The following is a 21673-nucleotide window of genomic DNA, read 5'->3' as shown; positions in this document are numbered from 1 at the left end:
GTTAGTTTGTAATTAATCCAAGTATCTCAACCAGTTGTGTCTTAAGCGAATCAAAGTTAATGCCTTCTTCAGCATGGCAGCTTGTGCAGCTTGTCCCATACAGTACATGTGTCCATTTCTTCAGCCATTATCAAAGAGCTGCTTCTCCTCTGAAAATTATGGCAAGAGACTTGCCATCTTGGAAGCCTACAGTAGGACACAAGCTAGACTGTGAATAAAAAAGGGCCAGGATGCCAGTCCACTGCAGGCCACAGAGAAAGAGACAGTTTAATACCAGTGAAAGCTAGCTATCATGGTGGGAGGAAACTGGAGCCTGTGGAAAAAAAACAAATGAACAGGGGATAGCCAGGAGAGGCTGGGTGTGCCACTCACTTCATTCAAATTGCTTCTTTCAGTACAACCTTGAGCCCTGATATCAACAATGCAGTGTTGGCCTAAACAATTCCTAGTGTAGATAACTGAATGATAATCGTGGGATTCTGTATTTGATTGCGTTTTATAAACATAAATTGAAGATTTGTTATATGGTATTGTACCTCACTCTCAAGGCCGGCCCTCGGCTTAGGCAAACTAAGTGACTGCCTAGGGCTCCAGCACCACCAGGGGGCCCCTAATGTGAAACACAAAATATTTTTTAATCAGCACATTCAAATGTGAAACAAAAATATCCTCCGGTTTCTTTTTCCTGTTTCTGTTGTGCTAGTCTTGGCTGTTAGTTATAAATCATAATGTTATTAGTTGTGAATGTAAGTGCAGTGGCTTATTTCACTGTTGATGTATGAAATGACTCATCTTCTCATAATTATATGATTAATCTTTGCCATAAGATGACAATAACACAATATGCGGTTTCAACTTCTGCTACTCCGAATGCTACTTGTTTAATTTAGAAAAATAGTAAATGTTGTGATGATCAGTTTCATTCATCTTTCATTTCATTTAACACGTATCATGAAAAACAGATCGCATCAAATCGTGATCTGGAGGAGCTCCTTTCCAAGATCTTGCCAGGAGCCCCCATAAAGCTAGGGCTGGCCCAGCTCACTCTGTACCTTTGTTCTTTCAGAGATTAAGCATTTTTTACAGATTCCGACAGTCTTCGTTTGCCATGGTTAAGAGAAATCTTTTTCTTTTCTTACAGCCTGAAGGAATCGAACAGTCATTTGCTAAGTCATTGTTTTTGGATCTGGCCTTGGCTGAACAAAGCGTTTCCAAACAAATTAACTTCACTTTCCCCCCAAATGTTGTGCAAGGCAGTGAAAGAGCTTATTTTACCGTTTTTGGTATGTGACAAAATAATATTACATTAATAAAGGTATAATTATGTTTGTAAGATAACAATACTCTCTCATAGGTGTGTATATATTAAAAACATCATAAATATGCTTTTGAATTAACATATATATTAAAAGGAAAAATAAGTTATTATGTTGTACACAATGTAAAAAATATTAAAAATTAATTCATTTTATTATATTTCAGACAATATCCTTCTGCAATTGTTTTGAAAGATATGCAACAACAATACAATAAATGTATTGTTCATGATATCTTTGAGCATAATATTGCAATAATGTCAGAATAGAACACCAGAGTCCAGAGTCCCCAGTGTGAAAATATTTTTGTTAGTGGGAAGCAGTTATTCCATAACACTAACATACTTAACAAGTGATGATGAATTATCACTATTGGAGTCATGAGTGCTTGGAAATATTGTGGTTATTAATTTTAATGTTTAGTATATGTACCACAGACCATGATTTCCTTTCTCCTGTCTGTAGTTGAATGCATGTTTTAGCATTAAACTACTTCTTGTCTAAGCTTGTAAATTTTGGGGGCCTTTGCATAGGGGTTCATATATTTGGAAGTAATAATTAGGTATTTCATCACAGATTTGAGTTCCACTACTAACACCACTATCCATTACAAACATACCGGCTCTCATTCTTATCTACCATACAACCCAAAGACATCAGTGACTCCATTTTTATCAGATTTTGATATGTGTGAGAGATAATACGATTTTCTTGAGGACAATTAAGGAAAACATTTTCACAGTTAAAATACAGACCATCTTCACCAGCCTTATTTTCTTAGGTTATTCTTCAATTTACCTCAGTGTGGTTGCTGAGCTGGTACATCTGCTGAGAAACCAAGCCTCTCAAGTGTATTTTTTTAGTATTTGTACTTAGGCTTTGAACTTTCTGCATTAATTCTTCTCTCAGTGATAAACGTCATCATGGAAACTGACCACAAAAGTGTTACAGATAAGCCTCTCTTATAAAGTATAGCTTTTCATCAGCATTGTTTATGCTGTTTTTTCTTTTGTGTATAGCATTTTAAATCACCACAGGACCAAAATTCTTACAGCCTGGAAAATATAGTAGACATTCTCATGTAAAAGCTGCAGGTGAAGGTGTTTGCATCATTATAATGATTATTGTGTCCTACATGGACATTTCTTTGTTGAACTTTGAGTAAGACTAAGAAGAAAACTGTATTATTGGAGTTACATTTGTCAAGTACAGTGCCGTCATTTTTTTTACAGGTGACATCCTGGGTCCATCCATCACTGGTCTCGAGTCACTTATTCAAATGCCTTATGGGTGTGGAGAGCAGAACATGATAAACTTTGCTCCCAATATTTATGTTCTACAGTACTTGATAAACACACACCAAGTGAAAGAGGATATCAGAAGTAAAGCCATATCATTCATGGTGGAAGGTGAGTTTTGTGGTCTGTTTATGGTCAAGCTCTCATAAAAGAGAGTTCTCATTGTATCCCATGTCACTTGTCACTTGTACATTTTTTCCCATTCTGAACTCTGTTTCTATATGACTAATATTTATAAATATGAGCAGCGTTTGACTGTCAGACTTAATTTCAGCCTCAAAAGTGAACAGCAGTTAATGCAGCAGGCTTTCTTTCTTTGAGTTTTCAAGAGCAATAATGATTGACTTTTTCACATCTAGTTTGATCCTTGTATTGCAAGTGATGAGATGTATCATTAAGTCTTATGTGTTCTTCACAGAAGCCTTGTCCAGTTCACTTTGTTCAATGAATGTTCTATGCATATACAGTACAGCAACTGAATTAAGTACTTCTGCAAATATTTAAAAAATAGTAATGTTGCTGTGTCCTTGCTGTCAGTTCTTCTTGATTGCCTTAAAGGAATGTACTATATAAAAGTGAAAGAGTTTTTAACTAATGATGCATTGTTAACACTGGGATTGTATCCATGTACAGGTTATCAAAGAGAATTGTCTTACCAGAGGAAAGATGGGTCCTTCAGTGCTTTTGGCAACAGTGACTCCTCTGGAAGTACTTGGTTTGTACATCAGATCATCTGCCATTCTAGCCATACTAATTTTGCTGAGTTTGTTCCCTTATATCCATGGTGTTTCATGCAAATCTTGTGTTTTTTAATTGAATTCTGTTCTATAAGGTTATCGGCTTTTGTGCTCCGATGCTTCCTGGAAGCCCGTCCTTTTATCTCCATTGATCCCAAAGTGCTCTCCAGTACTGTGAGTTGGTTGCTGAGCCAACAGGATGCTAGTGGGGAATTCAAAGAGCCAGGAAGGGTCATTCACACTGAGCTACAGGGAGGACAGAATGGTCCTGTTTCTCTTACTGCATATGTGTTGATGGCTCTGTTGGAAGATGACACATACACGGTATGACGAGAATAGTTGCAGATTTTTTCCCCTTTAACCCCTGCCCAAAGTATAATATATTGTACTGAACCTGCTTTGTTGCTTTCTTGTAGAGAACATATTCAAGTGCAATTGACAAGGCTCTGGACTTTTTGAAGGACAGGCTTCGAAATGGAGTCTCTAGCAGCTATGCCCTATGCCTGGTGACATACGCTTTGTCACTGAAGTATGATAGTGGAGCCAGAGATGCTCTTGATGAGCTGGTCCAGAGAGTTCATAAGCAGGGTAATGAACTAATCTGTCTTTGATTTTATAGTTTCTTTATTACTTAAAAATATAGCCAAGGTCAAGAAAATCAGTAAATAATTAAATAATAATAGTAAATAACTATATGTACAAAATAGGTGTTAAGGGTATCAGAAAAGCTTCTGACGAGACATCCTTGGAGGTGACTTGTTAAAACAAGGTAGTAGTTCAGGTGGGTAGCTGCGTCAGCATGCGTAGGCTGCAAAGGAACAAGTAATAGGTTTATTCCATGCTGAAAAAAAGAAGAAAGAGAACACAACGTTTCGGCCGTGGAGCCTTCTTCAGGTGTCACTTCTTCAGGTGACACCTGAAGAAGGCTCCACGGCCGAAACGTTGTGTTCTCTTTCTTCTTTTTTTCAGCATGGAATAAACCTATTACTTGTTCCTTTGTTAAAACAAGTTCTGTTATGATTCAGAAAATTCCATTATGTTCATATGGTGCATGGTTTAGAGATATATCAATCATGTTGGATTTTGTTGTTCCCCATTTTCTTAACTTGAACTTGAACTTGAACTTTATTGCCATATGTAACCGGTACTGGTACAATGGAATTCTTACTTACAGAAAGTCTCTCGATTGTAAAACAAGTGTAAAAAAAATAACAAAGTGCAAACAGTGCATCAAGACAATGTACAAACAAACAATAGACAATGTGCAAGTAAACATGCAGACAGTTTGAATGTAAACAATACAGACGTGTAAACAATGACTGGAGACGTACAATAAATAAATTACAATGAGGTAGATGGTGATGGTGTAGGTGTGGTCCGAGGGGGATGGCTAAATGTGTTCGCCAGTCTCACTGCTTGTGGATAGAAGCTATTGAAGAATCTAGTGGTAAGTGTCCGTATGCTCTTATATCTCTTGCCTGAGGGCAGTGGGGTGAAGAGCTCATGCCCGGGGTGGTGACTGTCCTCTGTGATGGCCAGAATTCTACCACGGCAGCGGTCCTCATAGAGCTGTTTAATCTCGGTGAGACTGCAGCCGATGATCCTCTGGGCCATATTGACCATTCTCTGCAGTGCCTTTCTTTCTCGCGAAGAGGTGTTGCCATACCACACGGTGATCCCGTTGGTGAGGACGCTCTCGATAGTGCAGCGGTAGAAGTTCACCAACACATGTATTGGCATCCCCCATCGCTTGAGGCACCTCAAGAAATAAAGGCGCTGCTGAGCCTTCTTCATGATAGTCAGTGTTCACAGTCCAGGTTAGATCTTTAGAGATGTGAATTCCCAAAAACCTAAAGCTGGTGACTGTTTCCACTTCCGTTCCATCAATACTGAGTGGGCTGTGAGTGTGTGGCCTGTGTCTCCGAAAGTCCACTATTAGCTCTTTCATTTTCTTTATGTTCAAGTCCAGGTTATTGCTATGACACCACCTAAGCAGCTGTACAACTTCATCCCTGTAAGTGGACTCGTCATCATCACTGATCAGTCCTATTATAGTGGTGTCATCAGCAAACTTAATGATGCGGTTGTTGCTGTGTCTTGCTTTGCAGTCGTGAGTAAATAGGGAGTACAACCTTGGACTCAGACAGCAGCCTTGTGGGGTTCCAGTGCTCAGGGTGAGGGTGTTGATGTTTTATTGCCTATCCGCACCACCTGTGGTCTCTCGATAAGAAAGTCCAGCAGCCAGTTGCAGACAGAGTTGCACAGACCTAATCCCCTGAGCTTTGTCACCAGTTGACTGGGTATGATGGAATTGAATGCTGAACTGTAGTCCACAAACAGCATTCTCACATACGAGTTCTTAGTGTCCAGGTGTTCCAAGGCTGTATGCAGAGCCAGGGAGACAGCATCATCCACTGATCTGTTGTTCTGGTAGGCGAACTGCAGGGGGTCCAGGGACTCTGTGATGGAGGAGTTGATGTGTGACAACACCAGCTTCTCCAGGCATTTCATCACCACAGATGTTAATGCTACTGGGCGGTAATCATTCAGGCATGTCACTTTTGTCTTTTTGGGGGTTGGAACAATAGTGTTTTTTTTAAAGCAGGTGGGGACTATGGACTGTGACAGGGAGGAGTTAAAGATGTCTGTAAACACTGTGGTCAGCTGGGGTGCACATGTCCTCAGGACGCGAGGTGGTATCCCATCAGGCCCTGCAGCCTTATGGATTTTCACCCTGCTCAGAGTCTTCTGCACGTCCTGCTCTGAGAGTTTCAGAACAAACTCGCCCTGCACACTTGGGGTCTTCTCAACATTGCCCGTGTTCAGAGCATCAAAGCGGGCATAGAAGTGGTTCAGCTCGTCAGGCAGGGATGCGTTGTTCGTGTCAATCTCCTGGCTGCAGCCCTTGTAGCCTGTGATTGACTGTAATCCCTGCCACAGCCTCCGGGTGTCAGCGCACTGCATTTCAAGCCGCACTCTGTAGCTCCGTTTGGCGCGTTTTATGGCTTCTTCTAATGCATACCGTGATTTCTTGTACAGCTCTTTATCCCCCGATTTGAACGCGGTGGATCTATCTTTTATTTTATTGCGAATGTCGTGGTTGAACCACGGTTTCTGATTGGGAAATGACCTAATTTTCATTTCTGGTACACAAACGTCGGTGCAGTATTTAATATAGCTGGTGACCGCGTCCGTATACTCATTTAAATCTGTTTCGGGAGCTCTGAATGCGTCCCAGTCTGTACTATCAAAGCAGTCTATTAACTTGCTTTCCGCCTCCTCAGACCAACAACGCACTGACCTGTTCGCAATGGGGGAGGTCTTCAGCTACTGTTTGTACTCAGGAAGCAACAGGAGAGCGATGTGGTCCGACTTACCGAAACTCGGTTTGGGAAGCGCTTTGTGTGCTCCTTTTATTGTTGTGTAGCAGTGGTCCAAAATATTGCCTCCTCTTGTCGGTACAGTGACATGCTGAATGTATTTTTGCAGAACTTTCCTCAGATTGCAGTGGTTGAAGTCCCCAACTACAATTGAGACGGCTTCTGGGTGGGAGTTTTCGTGCTTGTTGATAATGTCGTGGAGTTCGCTATGTGCTGCTTCCACGCAGGCTTGAGGTTGAATGTAAACGGTTGTGATAATAGTGGCGGAAAACTTCCTCGGCAAATAAAAGGGTCGACATTTTATGGTCAGGTGTTCTAGATTCGGCGAGCAGGATAAAAACAAAAAGTACTTTCACTAGGAATATTTCTAGTGAATCTCTACGTCGCCTGTGTTGCTGAAATGTACAAAAACATTTGTTGACTTTCATTTATCCCACTTTTTTCATAGAAAACAAAATACTGCTCTTATGCATGTAGTATATCAGAGGATTCGAGATTAAGATTACAGAAATAACATTAAAATTTGCATGTCTGAAAGTCGTTTATAAAGGCACTGATATTAAGTTCTTCTAAGAAATAAAAAGAGAGATTTTTATATTTTTTTAATTTATGATTTTTTTTAACAAATTCCCCAGAAATGAACTGTTCTATTAACTGTTTACACTTGACTAACAATGCAATACAATGAAAAAAAAAATGCAGTTCAAAAACCAGAAGCACAGATGCATAAACTCATCAATTAGCACCCGTTGTATGTGCAGTTCTATTTTTCTGCCATTGTTAAGTTTGACAAAGTCACTACCTGCTATTTCTGTGGATTCGGGTGATGAATTGTACTATATTATCCATCCATTCAATTGCTCCATTCAATTCAGGGTTGTGGGGGAGCAAGAACTTATCCCAGCTAACCACTGTCCCACTATACTGCCCCTTTACTATACTGTGAACCTCTAAAATAAAATACATTCATGTTAATCTCTCTGTTTGCATACTTGATCTTGTGTCCTTTCCTTAAATACAGGGTATAGTGAGACAGAATTTATTAAACGGGTCACTGATCTGTTTGAATTGAAGGTGTTTCTCCTGTATTACTCTTTTGACAGGAGATACACTGTCCTGGGATTCAACCACGATGGGACTGACTAATTCCTGGCAAGCTAGATCAACAGATATAGAGATTTCAGCCTATGTGATGCTGTCTTATTTTAAGCAGTCTAGGGTGGCGGAGGGAGTCCCTTTCATGAAATGGCTGAGCCAGCAGAGGAGCCATCTGGGAGGGTATTCATCCACACAGGTTTGCCATAGCTTGAACCTAACTTGAAAAGTTATTTGCATGATATGACCGCCAGATCATACAAGATGTTCTTTTAACATAGCCAACACCCACAAATAAAGTGGTTAAACAATGTTGTTTAATTCATTTGCAGCATCTGTTTTAAACATGATTCTTCACGTGTGAAGACGAATTGCAAACACAGTATTGCATGTGGTGTATTATACCCTGGAAGCAGAATCGCAAAATCATCCATTAAACTTCACAAAGTTTAATGATGCATGATGTACTGTACATCTATATAACGGTCAAAATTTTGAAGTGAAACAAGAGATAGTATGGATAGTTTGTTCACAAAAATCTTCCATGAGTTGCTGCAAAACAAAACCGAGAAAACCATAGACCTAAACTTTGTGTCTATTACTGTATGTTTAAGGGGGTGGAAAGGATAATTACAACTAAATGAGGTGATCATTGACTTGGAAGTAGATTCTTAGGAAATAATGCGTTTGGCTCTGGAGGTCTTTCTTGGCTAACATGTTACAGCTCTAAGGGAGGTGAGAGTGTGAAACATCATCCAACCATGCTGGTCAAGCTGATACCTTGGCTTCTTTCAAGAAACCTCTGGATGAGATTCTCGAATCGATTAGCTACAGTACCTGCAATCAGACAGCCTGGATAAGACAAATGGCCTCAAGTGATTTGTGATCCTTCTTATGCTCATAATGCATATTAGACTAAAAATGTGAAACATGAGGTTAGAATGAAACTGTTTTCGACTTTAACACACACTTCATGGTGAGATCCAGTCCTGTTTTGTGACAAACAGACGGTGGTTTAACTCTTTTTTCTTTTTCAGGACACTATAATAGCTCTAAAGGCCCTTTCGGAATATGCAGTATACACTGGGTCAGGTGAGATTGAGATTATGGTTAAAGTCACTGCTCCAGGTTTGCCTACTGCAGCCACTTTCCAGATTGATTCAACCAACTTTTTACTGCTTCAGAGACAAGAGGTAATCTTTATTCCCATTAAAAGGCTATGAGGGTAAAGAATCAATTTGAAGAAAAATCCTTTTCAGTCTTGAAACTGTCTATTGTCATGAGCACAATGTACCATTTTGAAATTAATCTGTCATGTCAAGCTGTCTGACAAGGAACTACCTTGTTCTGTGAAAAATGATATTCATACTGTAGGTCTTTTTTTAATGTAAGAAGGTAACACCACCCATTATGTATGTTTTGCAGATTAAACCACAAAAAGAGATAAAACTTAGTGTCTCAGCAGAAGGACGTGGATTTGCCATTTTTCAGGTACTTTTTACAAACCCTGTTAGCCATAGCAGCTGGGTCTCACTGTGCAAGCTCACTCCGAGAAGACTTTAAGATGGAGGGTGCTTCAGGGTTGGGAGTTTTGCTGCTCGCAGTACAGTGAGCAGTGTTATGAGGGCTGAGTTTCTTGCAAGACTAGACATGGTCAAGGAAACAATAGTATACAACAAGACTAGACATGGTCAAGGAAACAATAGCATAGGATATAATAATATTCCCCCTCATTAATGGCTAAGGGATATAAACACTCATGAATTTGGACAGCTGGGTAAAATGAATAAGCTGATTGTGAAGAACCCATGCAGAACAGAGTTCAGAGAACCCCGCAGCTGTGAAGCGCTAGGGTTGGCCTTTCTTGTGTTAAGGAATTTGTATTTGGCATCGCCTCGTTTTTTTCCTACCTCCAGATTCTTGCTGTTCATGGGTGCATGAAGAATTGCAGCCGGTGTGCCAATCAGGGCTTCACAAACAGTTCTAACTGGGGAGGAGCAGTTTTAAAATTAAACTGCAGATCAGAGGCATAACAGAACCAGCTCTGAAAAGCTTTGAGCTGAAAGATTATGGATAATTTTGAATTACACCTGGTGTCTGAGCTTGGACCAAATACAAGTGTCAACAAGAGCAGAGCATCCCACCAAACTTCTTTGTTATCAGTTAGTTATGCCAAGCCTTTCATTAAACTGTTTTGGAACAGTCCTGAAGAAATACCATCTTGGCAATGCAATTTATTCCATATAAACATTTTTCTTTTCACATGGATTAGTTCACTTTTTGAGTCTTGGTGTAGGTGTACTTCTGAGACTTTAGAATTGAGTGAGTTTTGAACTTAGACCCAACATGTGGGCTTGGATTGGCATTCAGTTCCAGATTTTCCACATTCGTGGGTTTTAGTAATGCAGATGTTCAATTTCTTACTCAGCAGTGACAAACAGGAAAATGTTAGCTGATGATAAATTAGCTGTTCAAGGGTAAATGTGCTGGAGCACAGAAATGCTTATCAGGCACTGATTTTGTTGATCATCCGGTTCCACATATTCATGAAGGTAAAAGTTTAAAACCTAATTATTGGATTGTAGCATATTTTAGAAAAATAGCTAATGAACTACAATTGCAGTGTTAGAGTATAAGATAATTCCTCATTTTGGATTTTCTTTGACCCAACATCGTATAGCAGCTGGTCATTAGAAACAGGTCAACAAATATTTTAAAATAAACAGCGCTTTGCATCATCCTGATTAATTCATGCACTATACAGAATATCTGGCTTCCACTTTCATAGTCATTGGAAGTTCATTGAATTTTGCCGTGAAAAGAAAGCAAGGTCGAAACAGATAAATGTTTAAGGATGTCTGCTCTAGTTCTCACTACATTTCCAGAGATTCCAAATCAGTGCAACTTATTTAGCACACACAACAATTAAGAAGGGTCTCAAGGTCGTAAAAATTGGTTTTGGTGTTCAGTCTCTTTAACATCATCTTCTTTATTAGTAGTATAACAAAAATATATAATGCATAAGTCACTAGTATGGTGCCACAATTAAAATAAAAATGAATTTCAGAAGATATAGACAAACCCCAAAAAGCATGATTGCAGAAAGAGACTTTATTGATACTGTCATAGATACACATATGAGGTTGAAGGCAGTGAGATTCTCTTACCAGAGGGTCTGGGGCTTTTGGTGATGAGGCCATGCGGACGCCATGGAAACCAACAACTGGGCCTCAGTCACTGTGCGACAGCCCTTTCTCCTGAGGAATACAATATTTTGGCTTTTGAGGAACTGGCCTGGTCATATGGTAGAATCCCTCCCGACAGTCCAAGATTCTGCAGCTTTGGGGGTAGAGTTGGGGGATAGAAAGGGGATGTTTACTCACCAAATGCTAAGAAATGTCTTGGACGATGCTAGGAACAAGGTCTAAACAGCTGTACAGTATGTAAACCCCAGAGGCAGTGCTGGCTGGAATTGTAGCTTATGTTTCTCCTGAATGTTCATGATAAGCTGTGTTTAGCACTGATATTAAACAGCAAGTACTGTGTAGCATTTTTATAAAAATGTTACAATAGTAAAAGTTACTTTAAAAGTTTTTTCTCAGTAGATTTGGACTAATTTTTCTCTTTATTTGTATAAAACAACAGCTAAATGTTTTCTACAATTTGAAGAGTGAAAGTTCATCGAGGAGACGCAGAGACACAGAAAATAACGAAGCATTTGATTTAGAAATTGAAGTAAATGACCACAAAGATGACCTTAATCATGTTTCTTTGCACATATGCACAAGGTAAGATTTAGTGGTATTTGTTCATACTGTATGTATTTCAATTCTAGAGATTTCAGTCTTAAAATCTTTCTTTTAACAGTGCTTCAGTGTTTATGTTGTAACCAGAGTAAGACTGTGAATAATAGTTTTAAATTCTCTTCCTGTTATAATTGGTTTCTTTGTGTCAGGGATATTGAAGCACAGTAAAAAGTGATTGAGGAAGAAGGACTTCTTATCTATGATCAGGACAGTCAGCAAAGAATGCAAAATGAAATGTTTCTTCTAACAATGTCAAGTCACTTTTTGTGTTTGTGGGGATCTGGAATCTGTGTCTTATTTTGAGTGGATTTGTGAATTAACCCGTTTTTGTTTGGATAGTTTGATTTGGTGCTCACACTGTAATTTAATTGCTACAGTATATAGGGCTGTTATGATCAGAACAGACAAAGGGCTTTATGCATCACAAGTGATTTTCTTTCTAAGTGTATGAAAATGACAGTGCTTCTGGGAGATATTTGTTTTTCCATTCTATAGACTTTCATTCCATGAAAAAAAACATTTGTTAAACAGATTTATCAAGGATTTACACAGCTTTCATTCCAGAGTGCAGACAAGTAGCATAAAAAAACCCCAAACACATTGGTGTCATTCAAGTAGGGAGCTGTGTCAGCATGCGTAGGCTGCAAAGGAACATGTAAAGGGTTATTCCCTGCTGAAAAGAGAAGAAAAGAAACACAAAGTTTCGGCTCTGGAGCCTTCTTCGGGTGTGAGGGAGGAAAATTGACAGCTGATAAAGTATGGGAGAACAAAGTGGAGAGGAGGCAGGAGCAGGAGAGAGGCAGAGTGGGCACTCAGCTGGTGTGAAGTCAAAAGAGGTGATGAGAGGTGTGAAGTCAAAACCTGCAAATGAATAGAGAGGATTCGAAGGAAATGAGTCTTTTGTTGAGAGAAGGGTTAAGGTGTGATCCTAGTTTCAGGATAATTTTGGTTTTGGATGTCTTTCTGCAATAGGAGTTCTGAAGCTTCTCTTTTGAGAACGCAGACAGGAAGATCAGAATGATCATGGCCGTTAGAGGTGAAATGGGAAACTATGGGCTTGAAGAGATCTTTCATTCTCACAGCCATGACATGGTTCCTTTAAGTGGTCTCGCAGTCTCCTTCCTGTTTCACCAATTTTGATAACCTGCCCTTTTTTGCAAGAGATGCAGTATCTCTATTATTGAAAAAGAATGCCACACTAAATAAGATAAGATCACTTTATTAGCCACTGTACAATTTCTTGCATTAGGAATTTGTGTTTTTGCATACCCCCTGCTTGCTCTCCATGAGGCACACAGACAGAGAGAGAAGCTGGGGGTCAGAGCACAGGGTCAGCCATTTATACAGCACCCCTGGAGCAGTTGGGGTTAAGAGCCTTGCTCAGGGGCTCAACAGAGTAGGATTCCTCTGCCAGCTGCAGGATTTGAACCAGCAACCTTCTAGCCACAGGTGCAGATCCTCAGCAACAGAGCCACCACTCCACCCCTGTGTGAACCATTGCCCTATTTGTGATAGCAGGCTATATGCTAAGGTACTGTTTTGTCAGTCGAAGGCCTTTTTGACAAAGTATATCACAAACAGACATTTTGTATGAAGAAGTGTCATGCATCTGCTCCTGTTTGCTGCCTCCTCCATATTGTTCATACAGCTGGAACATTGAACATTGACATACACTGGATGGCATGCAGGTTTTTGACCTTTCATATGGAAACGCATATGAAACACATCTGCCCAGCTCTGGAAAACATTCAATTGTATCTTCACAACCTTTACAAAAAGAAAGTCGGGTCCCTCCGTATAGACTTGAAGATTTAACTTATTCCCCTCGTCCCTTTAGGCGCTGTCATCTTGGTCCCACAATTATGCAATTAATTATGGCTGAATAACCAAAAGCTGAAAGGATTCAAAGTTCTTCAGCTGATTCACAGAGTCCCCTAAAACATGGCCCCTTAAGTCAGTTAAATCTTTCTTTGCTTCCCTTTGGAGTGATCAAGGTATTCCCATTCTATCAGACTTCTTTTGAAACAGTGACAGTCTTCAGTTATTCTGGGACTTTTAAATGTCACTATGAACTAATTGACTCCTCTTTTTTTACTTCCATCCCTATGGTGCAATACAATGCCTGCTTATGGTGTTCCCAGGAGGATGAGATAATGCACACATCCAGTTCTTAATCTGCAGGACTCCGGAGAAAAAACAAAGTCACTGACTCCTCTAGCGTTGTTCTGGTGGAGGCTTCAAACACACCCAGAGCAGCTGCTATCATCTAGAATTGAGACTTGAAAGTTTGAGAAAGTTGGAGAAATATCCCAGCACACAATTGGAACAATGTAAATGTGACTGCTTGGCACCATTTACACATTTTTGGAATGTCTAGATTTGATTAAATATAAGAAACAGTTTTTTTTGTCTTTCAAGGTGCAAGTAAAGTTTAATTCTACACATAAAAGTAGATAAAAGAATTACTTTAATATATTTATACTTCAATATTTTTTGTTGTTGTCCTGTAAAGCATTTTGAGAAGAACTTTAAAAAGCACTATATAAAAATAAAGTTGATTAATCTTAATACTATTATTATTAATATCAATATCGATATTATATTTATAAGAATAATGTTAATAAAGAAATTAATATTTCCTTAGCAGCCTACACGCACTGATCCAGCTTCCCAGCTCCCCACTCAAACTTCTTTTCTTTCACCTACCGTTCTAGTCCTCGTCTTCTAGAGTACTTTTGCTAAATGAGATCTCTTGGCCACAATGGCCACACAAGCAAAAAAGCAACAGATTTGGTTAGTTTCCCAACAGACACTGCTCCCCATTCACTCCTCTGGCACCAAAGCATCCTGTCCCAACCTCATGTTTTTTTTATGTGGAGCTTGCTTAATATAGTCTGTTTTGAAAATTGGAGTTTGATGAAAAAAAGATCACAAAAATAGAGAAGAGACCAAAAACAGGAGGCTAGTCAAGACATTTAACCCCAAACTACACAATCAGCCTCTGCCATGCGTTCTTCTAGCTGCTGAAGCATTGAGGCGAGATTTGAGGACACAAGGAAATCTAAGTAAAATCTTTCTCTTTCAGTACATATACTGAGTTGTAGTAAAAATGTAGCAAATCTGAAAGTTTTAATACTCATTTGTTTCATTTTTAATATCTCCCATTATATATATTTATATATATATATGTGATTCTATATACAGTATAAGCGCTTTGAGAAGCCACCTTTAAAGGTGCTATATAAAATAAAGTTTATTATTATTATATTTTCTATATTCAATTAGACATAATTCATAAAATACTAACATTGTTCAAGTCAAGGTTATTTACATGTATCTCCTCCTAAAGATTGTTGGAAAATCAAAATGTTTCTCAGACCGGAATGGCGATAATGGAAGTGGGCTTCCTCAGTGGTTTCGCCCTTGATGAAAGTGGAATTGCTACTACTGAGGTTATCAAGAAGGTAGAGACTTCTCCAGGGAAAGTCAACCTGTACTTGGATTCAGTAAGTCATATTTAAAAGATTTCTCGGGGGGCGTTTCCCTTCTTAATGCTGGCACACGGCAACAATCCGAATGAAGGAAATGTGCTTGCTTTGTGGTGGTGATTTAACTCAGATTGCTCAAATATGAAAACCCTAAAGGAAGAAATACATTTCATTTGTCAATTATTTCTCTTAATTACATTCTTCACCTATATGAAGAATGATTCTACATGTAGAAAAGAACATTAAGAGGTCTGGAACAAGCTTGCCAGCCATGCTTGAAGCTGATACCTTGGAGTCTTCCAAGAAAGGTCAGGATGAAATCCTGCCAACTGGTAACCACAGAGACTTGTTGAGCCCAACATCCACCTCTTGTCTCAAAATGTATTCTCCTGTGACACTGCTTCAGACTTTGTTTTGTGTGAACATAGTGCATCCCAGAAGTCAGTTTTTTGGTTGTGTGTTCCAGAACTCTGTTTGGTTTACTATTTTTTTAATTTATGCTCAAAATGTAAAATCATATACTGCTTTGTCCTTTTTAGGGGTTAGTGTTGCTGAAGTTCCAGATTTATCTAATCTGTTCTAAATGTCTTGCATAGTCAGTGGTTGCAGTGGTTTGTCATGAAAACTGGAATGGCTCACAGGCAAAGGGCTGGATACCTCAGCTGAGAGCAATTCAATCCCCACAAAAATAAAGGAAATTGTGGTCACAGTAACATGCAAACAGATGCATACCTTGAAGTACAGGACAAAGTGCAGTCCTACCAGCCAGGGAGAGCTCAAGATTGTTTCAAATTGTAAATCTAAGCAGATTCTGAAGTGTAGTTTTTTTTTTACAGGCCACGCACAAGGGTCTTTCTGTGTGGCAGTTTGACCTGTGTTCTGCAACTGAATTGATGAAATTAGCAGAGATACTAAAACTGCCAAAATGTCAGGTCTCATTGACAAAATGTGTCCATGATATGGAGCATGCACGGCTCACAGGAACAGGGCTGGTCATGCCATTAAAAAACATAAACATCCGCCAGTTTTATTTATATTTCCCACTGTATCTCCCCCTGACTTCTTTCATAGGTTACAGCACAAGAATTCTGTGTGGACATACCCGCGATGAGAGACTCCAAAATTGCTAATGCCCAAGATGCAGTGGTGCAAATTTATGATTACTACGAACCCCGTAAGAAATATTGTATTTAAAGTCTAAAGTATTTTTGCTAAGATTCATTTTAATACACATCTAATGGATTCCGTACGATGAAACTCCGTGTATCTTTTTAATTCAGGAAGGAAAGTTGTCCGCACGTACAACTCTGAAGTAATGCGAAGCGTGTCTACTTGTGCTTTCTGTGGTGAGGACTGCAGTCTTTGCAAGGCCTCAAGGATTATTGAAGTGACAACCAGCGGGACCGAGGACCTCTTCCAGCACTTTGGAAGAATCGTATTGTTTGGATTTTTCGTTCATGCAGTTTTAATTTTGTTTCAGTGAAATCCATATGTGTTTTAAGTACAGCATAACAGTTCTTCAAATGTCAATACACAGTCAAAAGAAGGCTTCACTGATTTTGTTCTGTTTTTTTTTTATAAAGCAGCTTGAAGACCTAAATCATTTAAAATTCATATTTTAAATTAGAATTAAATTCCTTTTTATTTCACTTTTGTGATACTATGTAATATACGGTAGTCTTATTAGTAACGGGTGTACACTGAGTGAAATCAGGGTGGTGGTTATATCATTGTCATTTAGAAAATGCAGAGGTTAGAATGAGGAAATGAAATATGTTGCTTTCTATCAAATTCAAAGATTGTATTCCGTTTTCTGAAAGGAATAAAGCAATTTTGTTTGTCTTTATCATTATATTCTTTTACAACCTGAGAGCGGCTCACGTTTGCTGTGTAAGTAATCCGAGCTGCCGCCAGAGGGAGCCAGAGCCTTTCGCAACGAGAACGTTTTTTTTCCAAGTTGCCTTTAACAGTAAATAAAATGTGAACGTCAGTCACAACTTTCATTAAACAGTTTTAAACAGTTGATTAAACAATCGATCACGCAAGGCAGTAATAAAAGCCTATTAATAAAGCAGTAATTAACACTTAGTCCCATGCATTTGATTTCCAGAAAAATATTATTCTGGTTTGATTGTAAGGTAAGAAAGAAGAGAAAAATCTCCTGGCACTTTTTTGTCCATTCAGACAAGCTAATAACATAGACACTGCAAAAGATCCAATCCTTGTTAAAGGTATACTAGGGCAGCTTTTGAATTATGTGATTTTAAAATGAAGGCAAATAACCCATGGAAAAAAATTCAGGGTCTTGGATTCAGGGTGACCACCAGAACATCTGTAGTGAAGACTGATGGTGGCTTTTCTGCTTGTTGATGTATTTCCAAGATTTGTGCTCTCAGCCAAGAATTATTTTCCTTTCCTGAAAGCAAATCCAGGGGTGTCAATATATTGCATAATGTTCTAGCTGGACAATGCAAGACCCCACAGCTTGGATTACAACGGCACAATCTCAAGAAATAAATGTTTCCGTCTTGCCAAGAGTTTTTTCTCTTGAGCCAATGTCATGAACAGGAGGCACATTTTAAGAGATGACCTTGTCCAGTTGGCTGCCACTGTGTAGGACTAGTTGTAGAACAGCCTGTTTAGGTTGATCACATCTATGTGTTAATGCTGCGACAGTATGATTATGATATTATGAGGTTTTGCCTAATATTATGAAATATTTTCATTTTAATAGTGGCGTACTGAAAACATGATTTTGTGATATTATAACCTGTCACATAAAAGATTGATTGTGAAACTAAAATATGTAGGGAACTAAAGTTTGAAAAGGGGTTAATGATTTGATAACGGAAAGTGGTGTCAAGATGAGAAATTTGTAATTGGAGCAATTTCATAGAAGCCCAGTGGTCTGTATTATACCTCTTATATTGGAAGAGGTGTTAGTGGGGCCAGCAGGGGGCGCTCACCCTGCAGTCTGTGTGGGTCCTAATGCCCCAATATAGTGACGGGGAAATTATACTGTAAACAGACGCTGTCCTTTGGATGAGATGTAAAGCCGAGGTCCTGACTCTCTGTGGTCATTAAAAATCCCAGGGCTTTTCTTGAAAAGAGTAGGGGTGTAACCCTGGCATCCTGGCCAAAATTCCCATTGGCCTTTACCAATCATGGCCTCCTAATAATCCCCATCTATCAACTGGCTTCATCACTCTGTTCTCCTCCCCACTGATAGCTGGTGTGTGGGGAGCGTTCTGGTGCACTATGGCTGCCATCACATCATCCAGGTGGGGCTGCACACTGGTGGTGGTGGAGGGGAGTCCTCAATACCTGTAAAGAGCTTTGAGTGGAGTGTCCAGAAAAGCGCTATAGAGTGTAAGCAATTATTATTATAATAATAATTATTATTATTTTCTGTCAGTAATCATGGCTGTGTCTTAGAGAGTAAAATCATGCTATTTGCAGTATCATAATTGGAAGGACAGAGCAAAGGAAGTATCAATGGACTTAACGGACACTATTCAAGATTGGCTTAGTAACCCGGAAACTACAATTTAATGTTAACAAGTACAAAGTAATACATGCCGGTGATAGAAAATACTCTAAAAGATGGGCAGCACTACATTAGAAAAAGCCCATGAAAAGGCTCATCATTATTCTCCACCAGACAATGAGGTTATAAAAAGTAAAAACATAGTGCAAAGTGGTAGTGAATTTAAATACAGTTGCATTAAGGTCAAACAATGCACTAAGGCCTCACTTACAATACAAGGAGCAATTGTAGTTGTCAAACCAGAAAAGGGACATACTGTACTGTAGCTGCCTTAGAAAACATTCAAATAAGAGCAATTAGAAAGATTCCATTGTTTAAGTGAAATGGCATACATAGATAGGTTACATCTTTTTTCAATTGCAAAGACACAAATTCACAAATGTTTAGCATAATTCACAAAACAGTTCATGGAAAATCCTAAATCATAATCCTAAACCGAATTTTACAGAAAAATAAAACTCTATGCCAGTTTTCATTAGTTTACATAAACAAATGCTTGCACCTAACAAAGGAAAACAATATGATGAAGCTTTCAAGCAAAAGAAAAAAAGCGGTATATCTTTGTATCTTTTTATGTCAAAATGTTTTTTTATGTTTCCTCTGTACAGTATTTCAGGTGGGAACTGCGTCAGCATGTTTAGGCTGCAAAGGAACAAGTAATAGGTTTATTCCATGTTGAAAAGATACGTTTATTCTGGAATAAACCTCTTACTTGTTCCTACTTGTTCCTCTGAACAGTATTTCAAGACATTGGCTATTACTGGTGCTGATTGCACCATCTCTTGCAGTTCAGAAAGGACATGACAGCCACCACTGTAGGATTTCGTTTCATTTCAAAAACTGTAGATGGATCCTTACTCTGAAATGTTAAACTACCAAACAGAACAGATGGGCTGAATGGCCTCCTTTTGTTTATATCAGTTTTATATTTCCATGTTTTTAATATGGACTTTTTAATATGGATGACCAAGCTGCCAGGGCAGAGGTATACTTTTGTCTCCCTTTATGTGTCTCACTTATAGTACCATGACCATGACCATGATCCCAATACCATTTACTATATTAAAAAACTGACAAATTGTGTTACCGGGACAACCCAACAATTCAGGTAAATTACAGGCACATCACATCAGTACTGAATAGCTGTTACTCTGCACTTTAAAAGAGGTTTTGAGACAGCAGCCTTACAAATGCCAAAAAGGGGGAAACATACTTGTCCCGGGAACCTCACTGATCTAGAGTAAAAAATAAACTAAAAAATTAGATACTACTGAAGTCTGTCAATTTGGCAAAACAGTTTTTTTTCAGGTGTCTTGTTTTGCCATGATGGCTTTCATCAACCTTTGCTTCGATTCTCTACAATATCACTCGCCCTACCTTTGCCCACAAAAGACGTATTAAAAGGTAGTTCCTGCATCAGCCCGTGTGACAGGCCAGAGCTCCCCTCCAGGCTATGACTTTAACATGGAGAATGTTATTTAAAACAAAGAAAATTCATAAGGAACAACAACGATAGTGATGTATTTTACACAGAAATCAATCAACCCATCAATGAGAACCATGTTGTAATGGTTCTGTGTCAGCGACGTGGGGAGTACCAGGCAGGAGATGACTTTTACAGGCCCACCGATAGCTTTATTGCCCTTCATGGTACAGTGGGGTGTGCTGATCATGGGAATAGAGAAATATTCTCTCTGGAAAGGCAGAGAGAGAAAGAGCAGGCATCCCCAGGGGACAGAAGAGGAAACAAGATAGAGGGGGGACTCCTCTCCACTTTCACAAGGGGAAAAGGAGGGAAAGGAGTGGGCCTGAGGTAAAAGGGGAGAGGTCATGGGGTCAGTCCAGTGTCCAGCGGTGCAGAACACTATAAAATTTAAGTGACAGAATTATATTTATGCATTTGACTAAATGGTTTGGAAATGTGCTTTTTAATTTTTTATTTATTTTTAGCTATGAGTTTATCCAATACGTTTTAGTGGTTGGCAACTGAATAAAACCATAGAACAACTGAACCTTTTCAGTTTGGAACACAAGAGATGAGGGAGGGGGGGACTTGGTACAAGCATTTAAATGTTAGCGAGGTATTGACAAATACAGCCCAATTGACTAGTTTATGCTCAGCGATATGAAAGGCAGAACTAGAGTTTATGAGGAAACGTACTGTAAAGTATTTACTGTAGCACCTAAAATAGGAGGAACTTTCTCACAGTGAGGGTAGTAATGGCTTACTCTTTTGTGTACCCTTATATTCTTACAAATATTGAGTTTCTTCCGTGCAGCAGCATGCAATCAGCTAAATATTGCATTCGGATTGTGGGCGTGCTTGGTTTTTAGTAGCTAACTGATCCTAGGATCTCATTCAGCTATTTCTTGAAAGGCAGGGCAGTGATTTTTACAACATTGCTCAATAGGTTGCTCCATGCACTCCCACAACCCTTTGTGTAAGAAATGTCTTCTGTACAGAGTTTTATATACTGTACACTTCCTCTTAGCTTGATATGTGTGTTTGACTGTTCATTCAGTTGTATATCGAAGGGCCTTGAAGTAGGCCTTGTTTTCTCATCAGTGCACATGTAATCAATAATATTGATTGAAACTGTAGTATTGATTGATACTATTATTGATTTGATTACTGAAGATCATTTTGCTATCATTTTATCAGTTTTATATCCTGCAATATATGTCTTTGCTTCTTTTGTATAACTCTCAATGCATTATACAGATTCCTGTGAGAAGGTTTAAAAGATGCTAAGTTGACCTTGATCAAAGGAACTTGGCGGGTAGTTGTATCAAAACATATGCTGTAGATAAGGCCTATAATCTCTAGAAGGGGGGTTACTACCCATACAGGTTCAAATAAGGGACACTAGCTTCAGCATCCCTGACACCCGGGGTTGCCATAGTCATTTCCTTATTGGGTCATAAGTTCTTGTGATGAAAATCAGGGAGACTAAAGGGGAGGTATTATGGGATATAGTCTGATGTAACATGAGAGATTAGGTAGGA

General features: G+C 39.0%; 1 protein-coding gene across 1 annotated transcript in view; it reads left to right on the top strand.

The window, feature by feature from the left end:
• The window catches only part of cd109 (CD109 molecule), a 36208-nt gene extending 19246 nt beyond the window's left edge, over positions 1-16962 (top strand). Inside the window, exons 22-33 of the mRNA XM_069196723.1 lie at positions 1142-1283; positions 2549-2725; positions 3248-3329; positions 3447-3675; positions 3768-3939; positions 7835-8025; positions 8864-9019; positions 9252-9317; positions 11472-11614; positions 14982-15138; positions 16192-16294; positions 16401-16962. Of these exons, the coding sequence (XP_069052824.1) occupies positions 1142-1283; positions 2549-2725; positions 3248-3329; positions 3447-3675; positions 3768-3939; positions 7835-8025; positions 8864-9019; positions 9252-9317; positions 11472-11614; positions 14982-15138; positions 16192-16294; positions 16401-16603 (1821 nt within the window). The 3' untranslated portion in view covers positions 16604-16962. The remainder of the gene's footprint in view (positions 1-1141; positions 1284-2548; positions 2726-3247; positions 3330-3446; positions 3676-3767; positions 3940-7834; positions 8026-8863; positions 9020-9251; positions 9318-11471; positions 11615-14981; positions 15139-16191; positions 16295-16400) is intronic.
• The last annotated feature ends 4711 nt before the right edge of the window (positions 16963-21673 follow it).

The sequence above is a fragment of the Lepisosteus oculatus genome, chromosome 2, assembly GCF_040954835.1.
Source record: "Lepisosteus oculatus isolate fLepOcu1 chromosome 2, fLepOcu1.hap2, whole genome shotgun sequence".
NCBI lineage: Eukaryota > Metazoa > Chordata > Actinopteri > Semionotiformes > Lepisosteidae > Lepisosteus > Lepisosteus oculatus.
The sequence above is the reverse complement of the archived record's forward strand: the minus strand, read 5'-3'. Positions and strand labels throughout refer to the sequence as shown.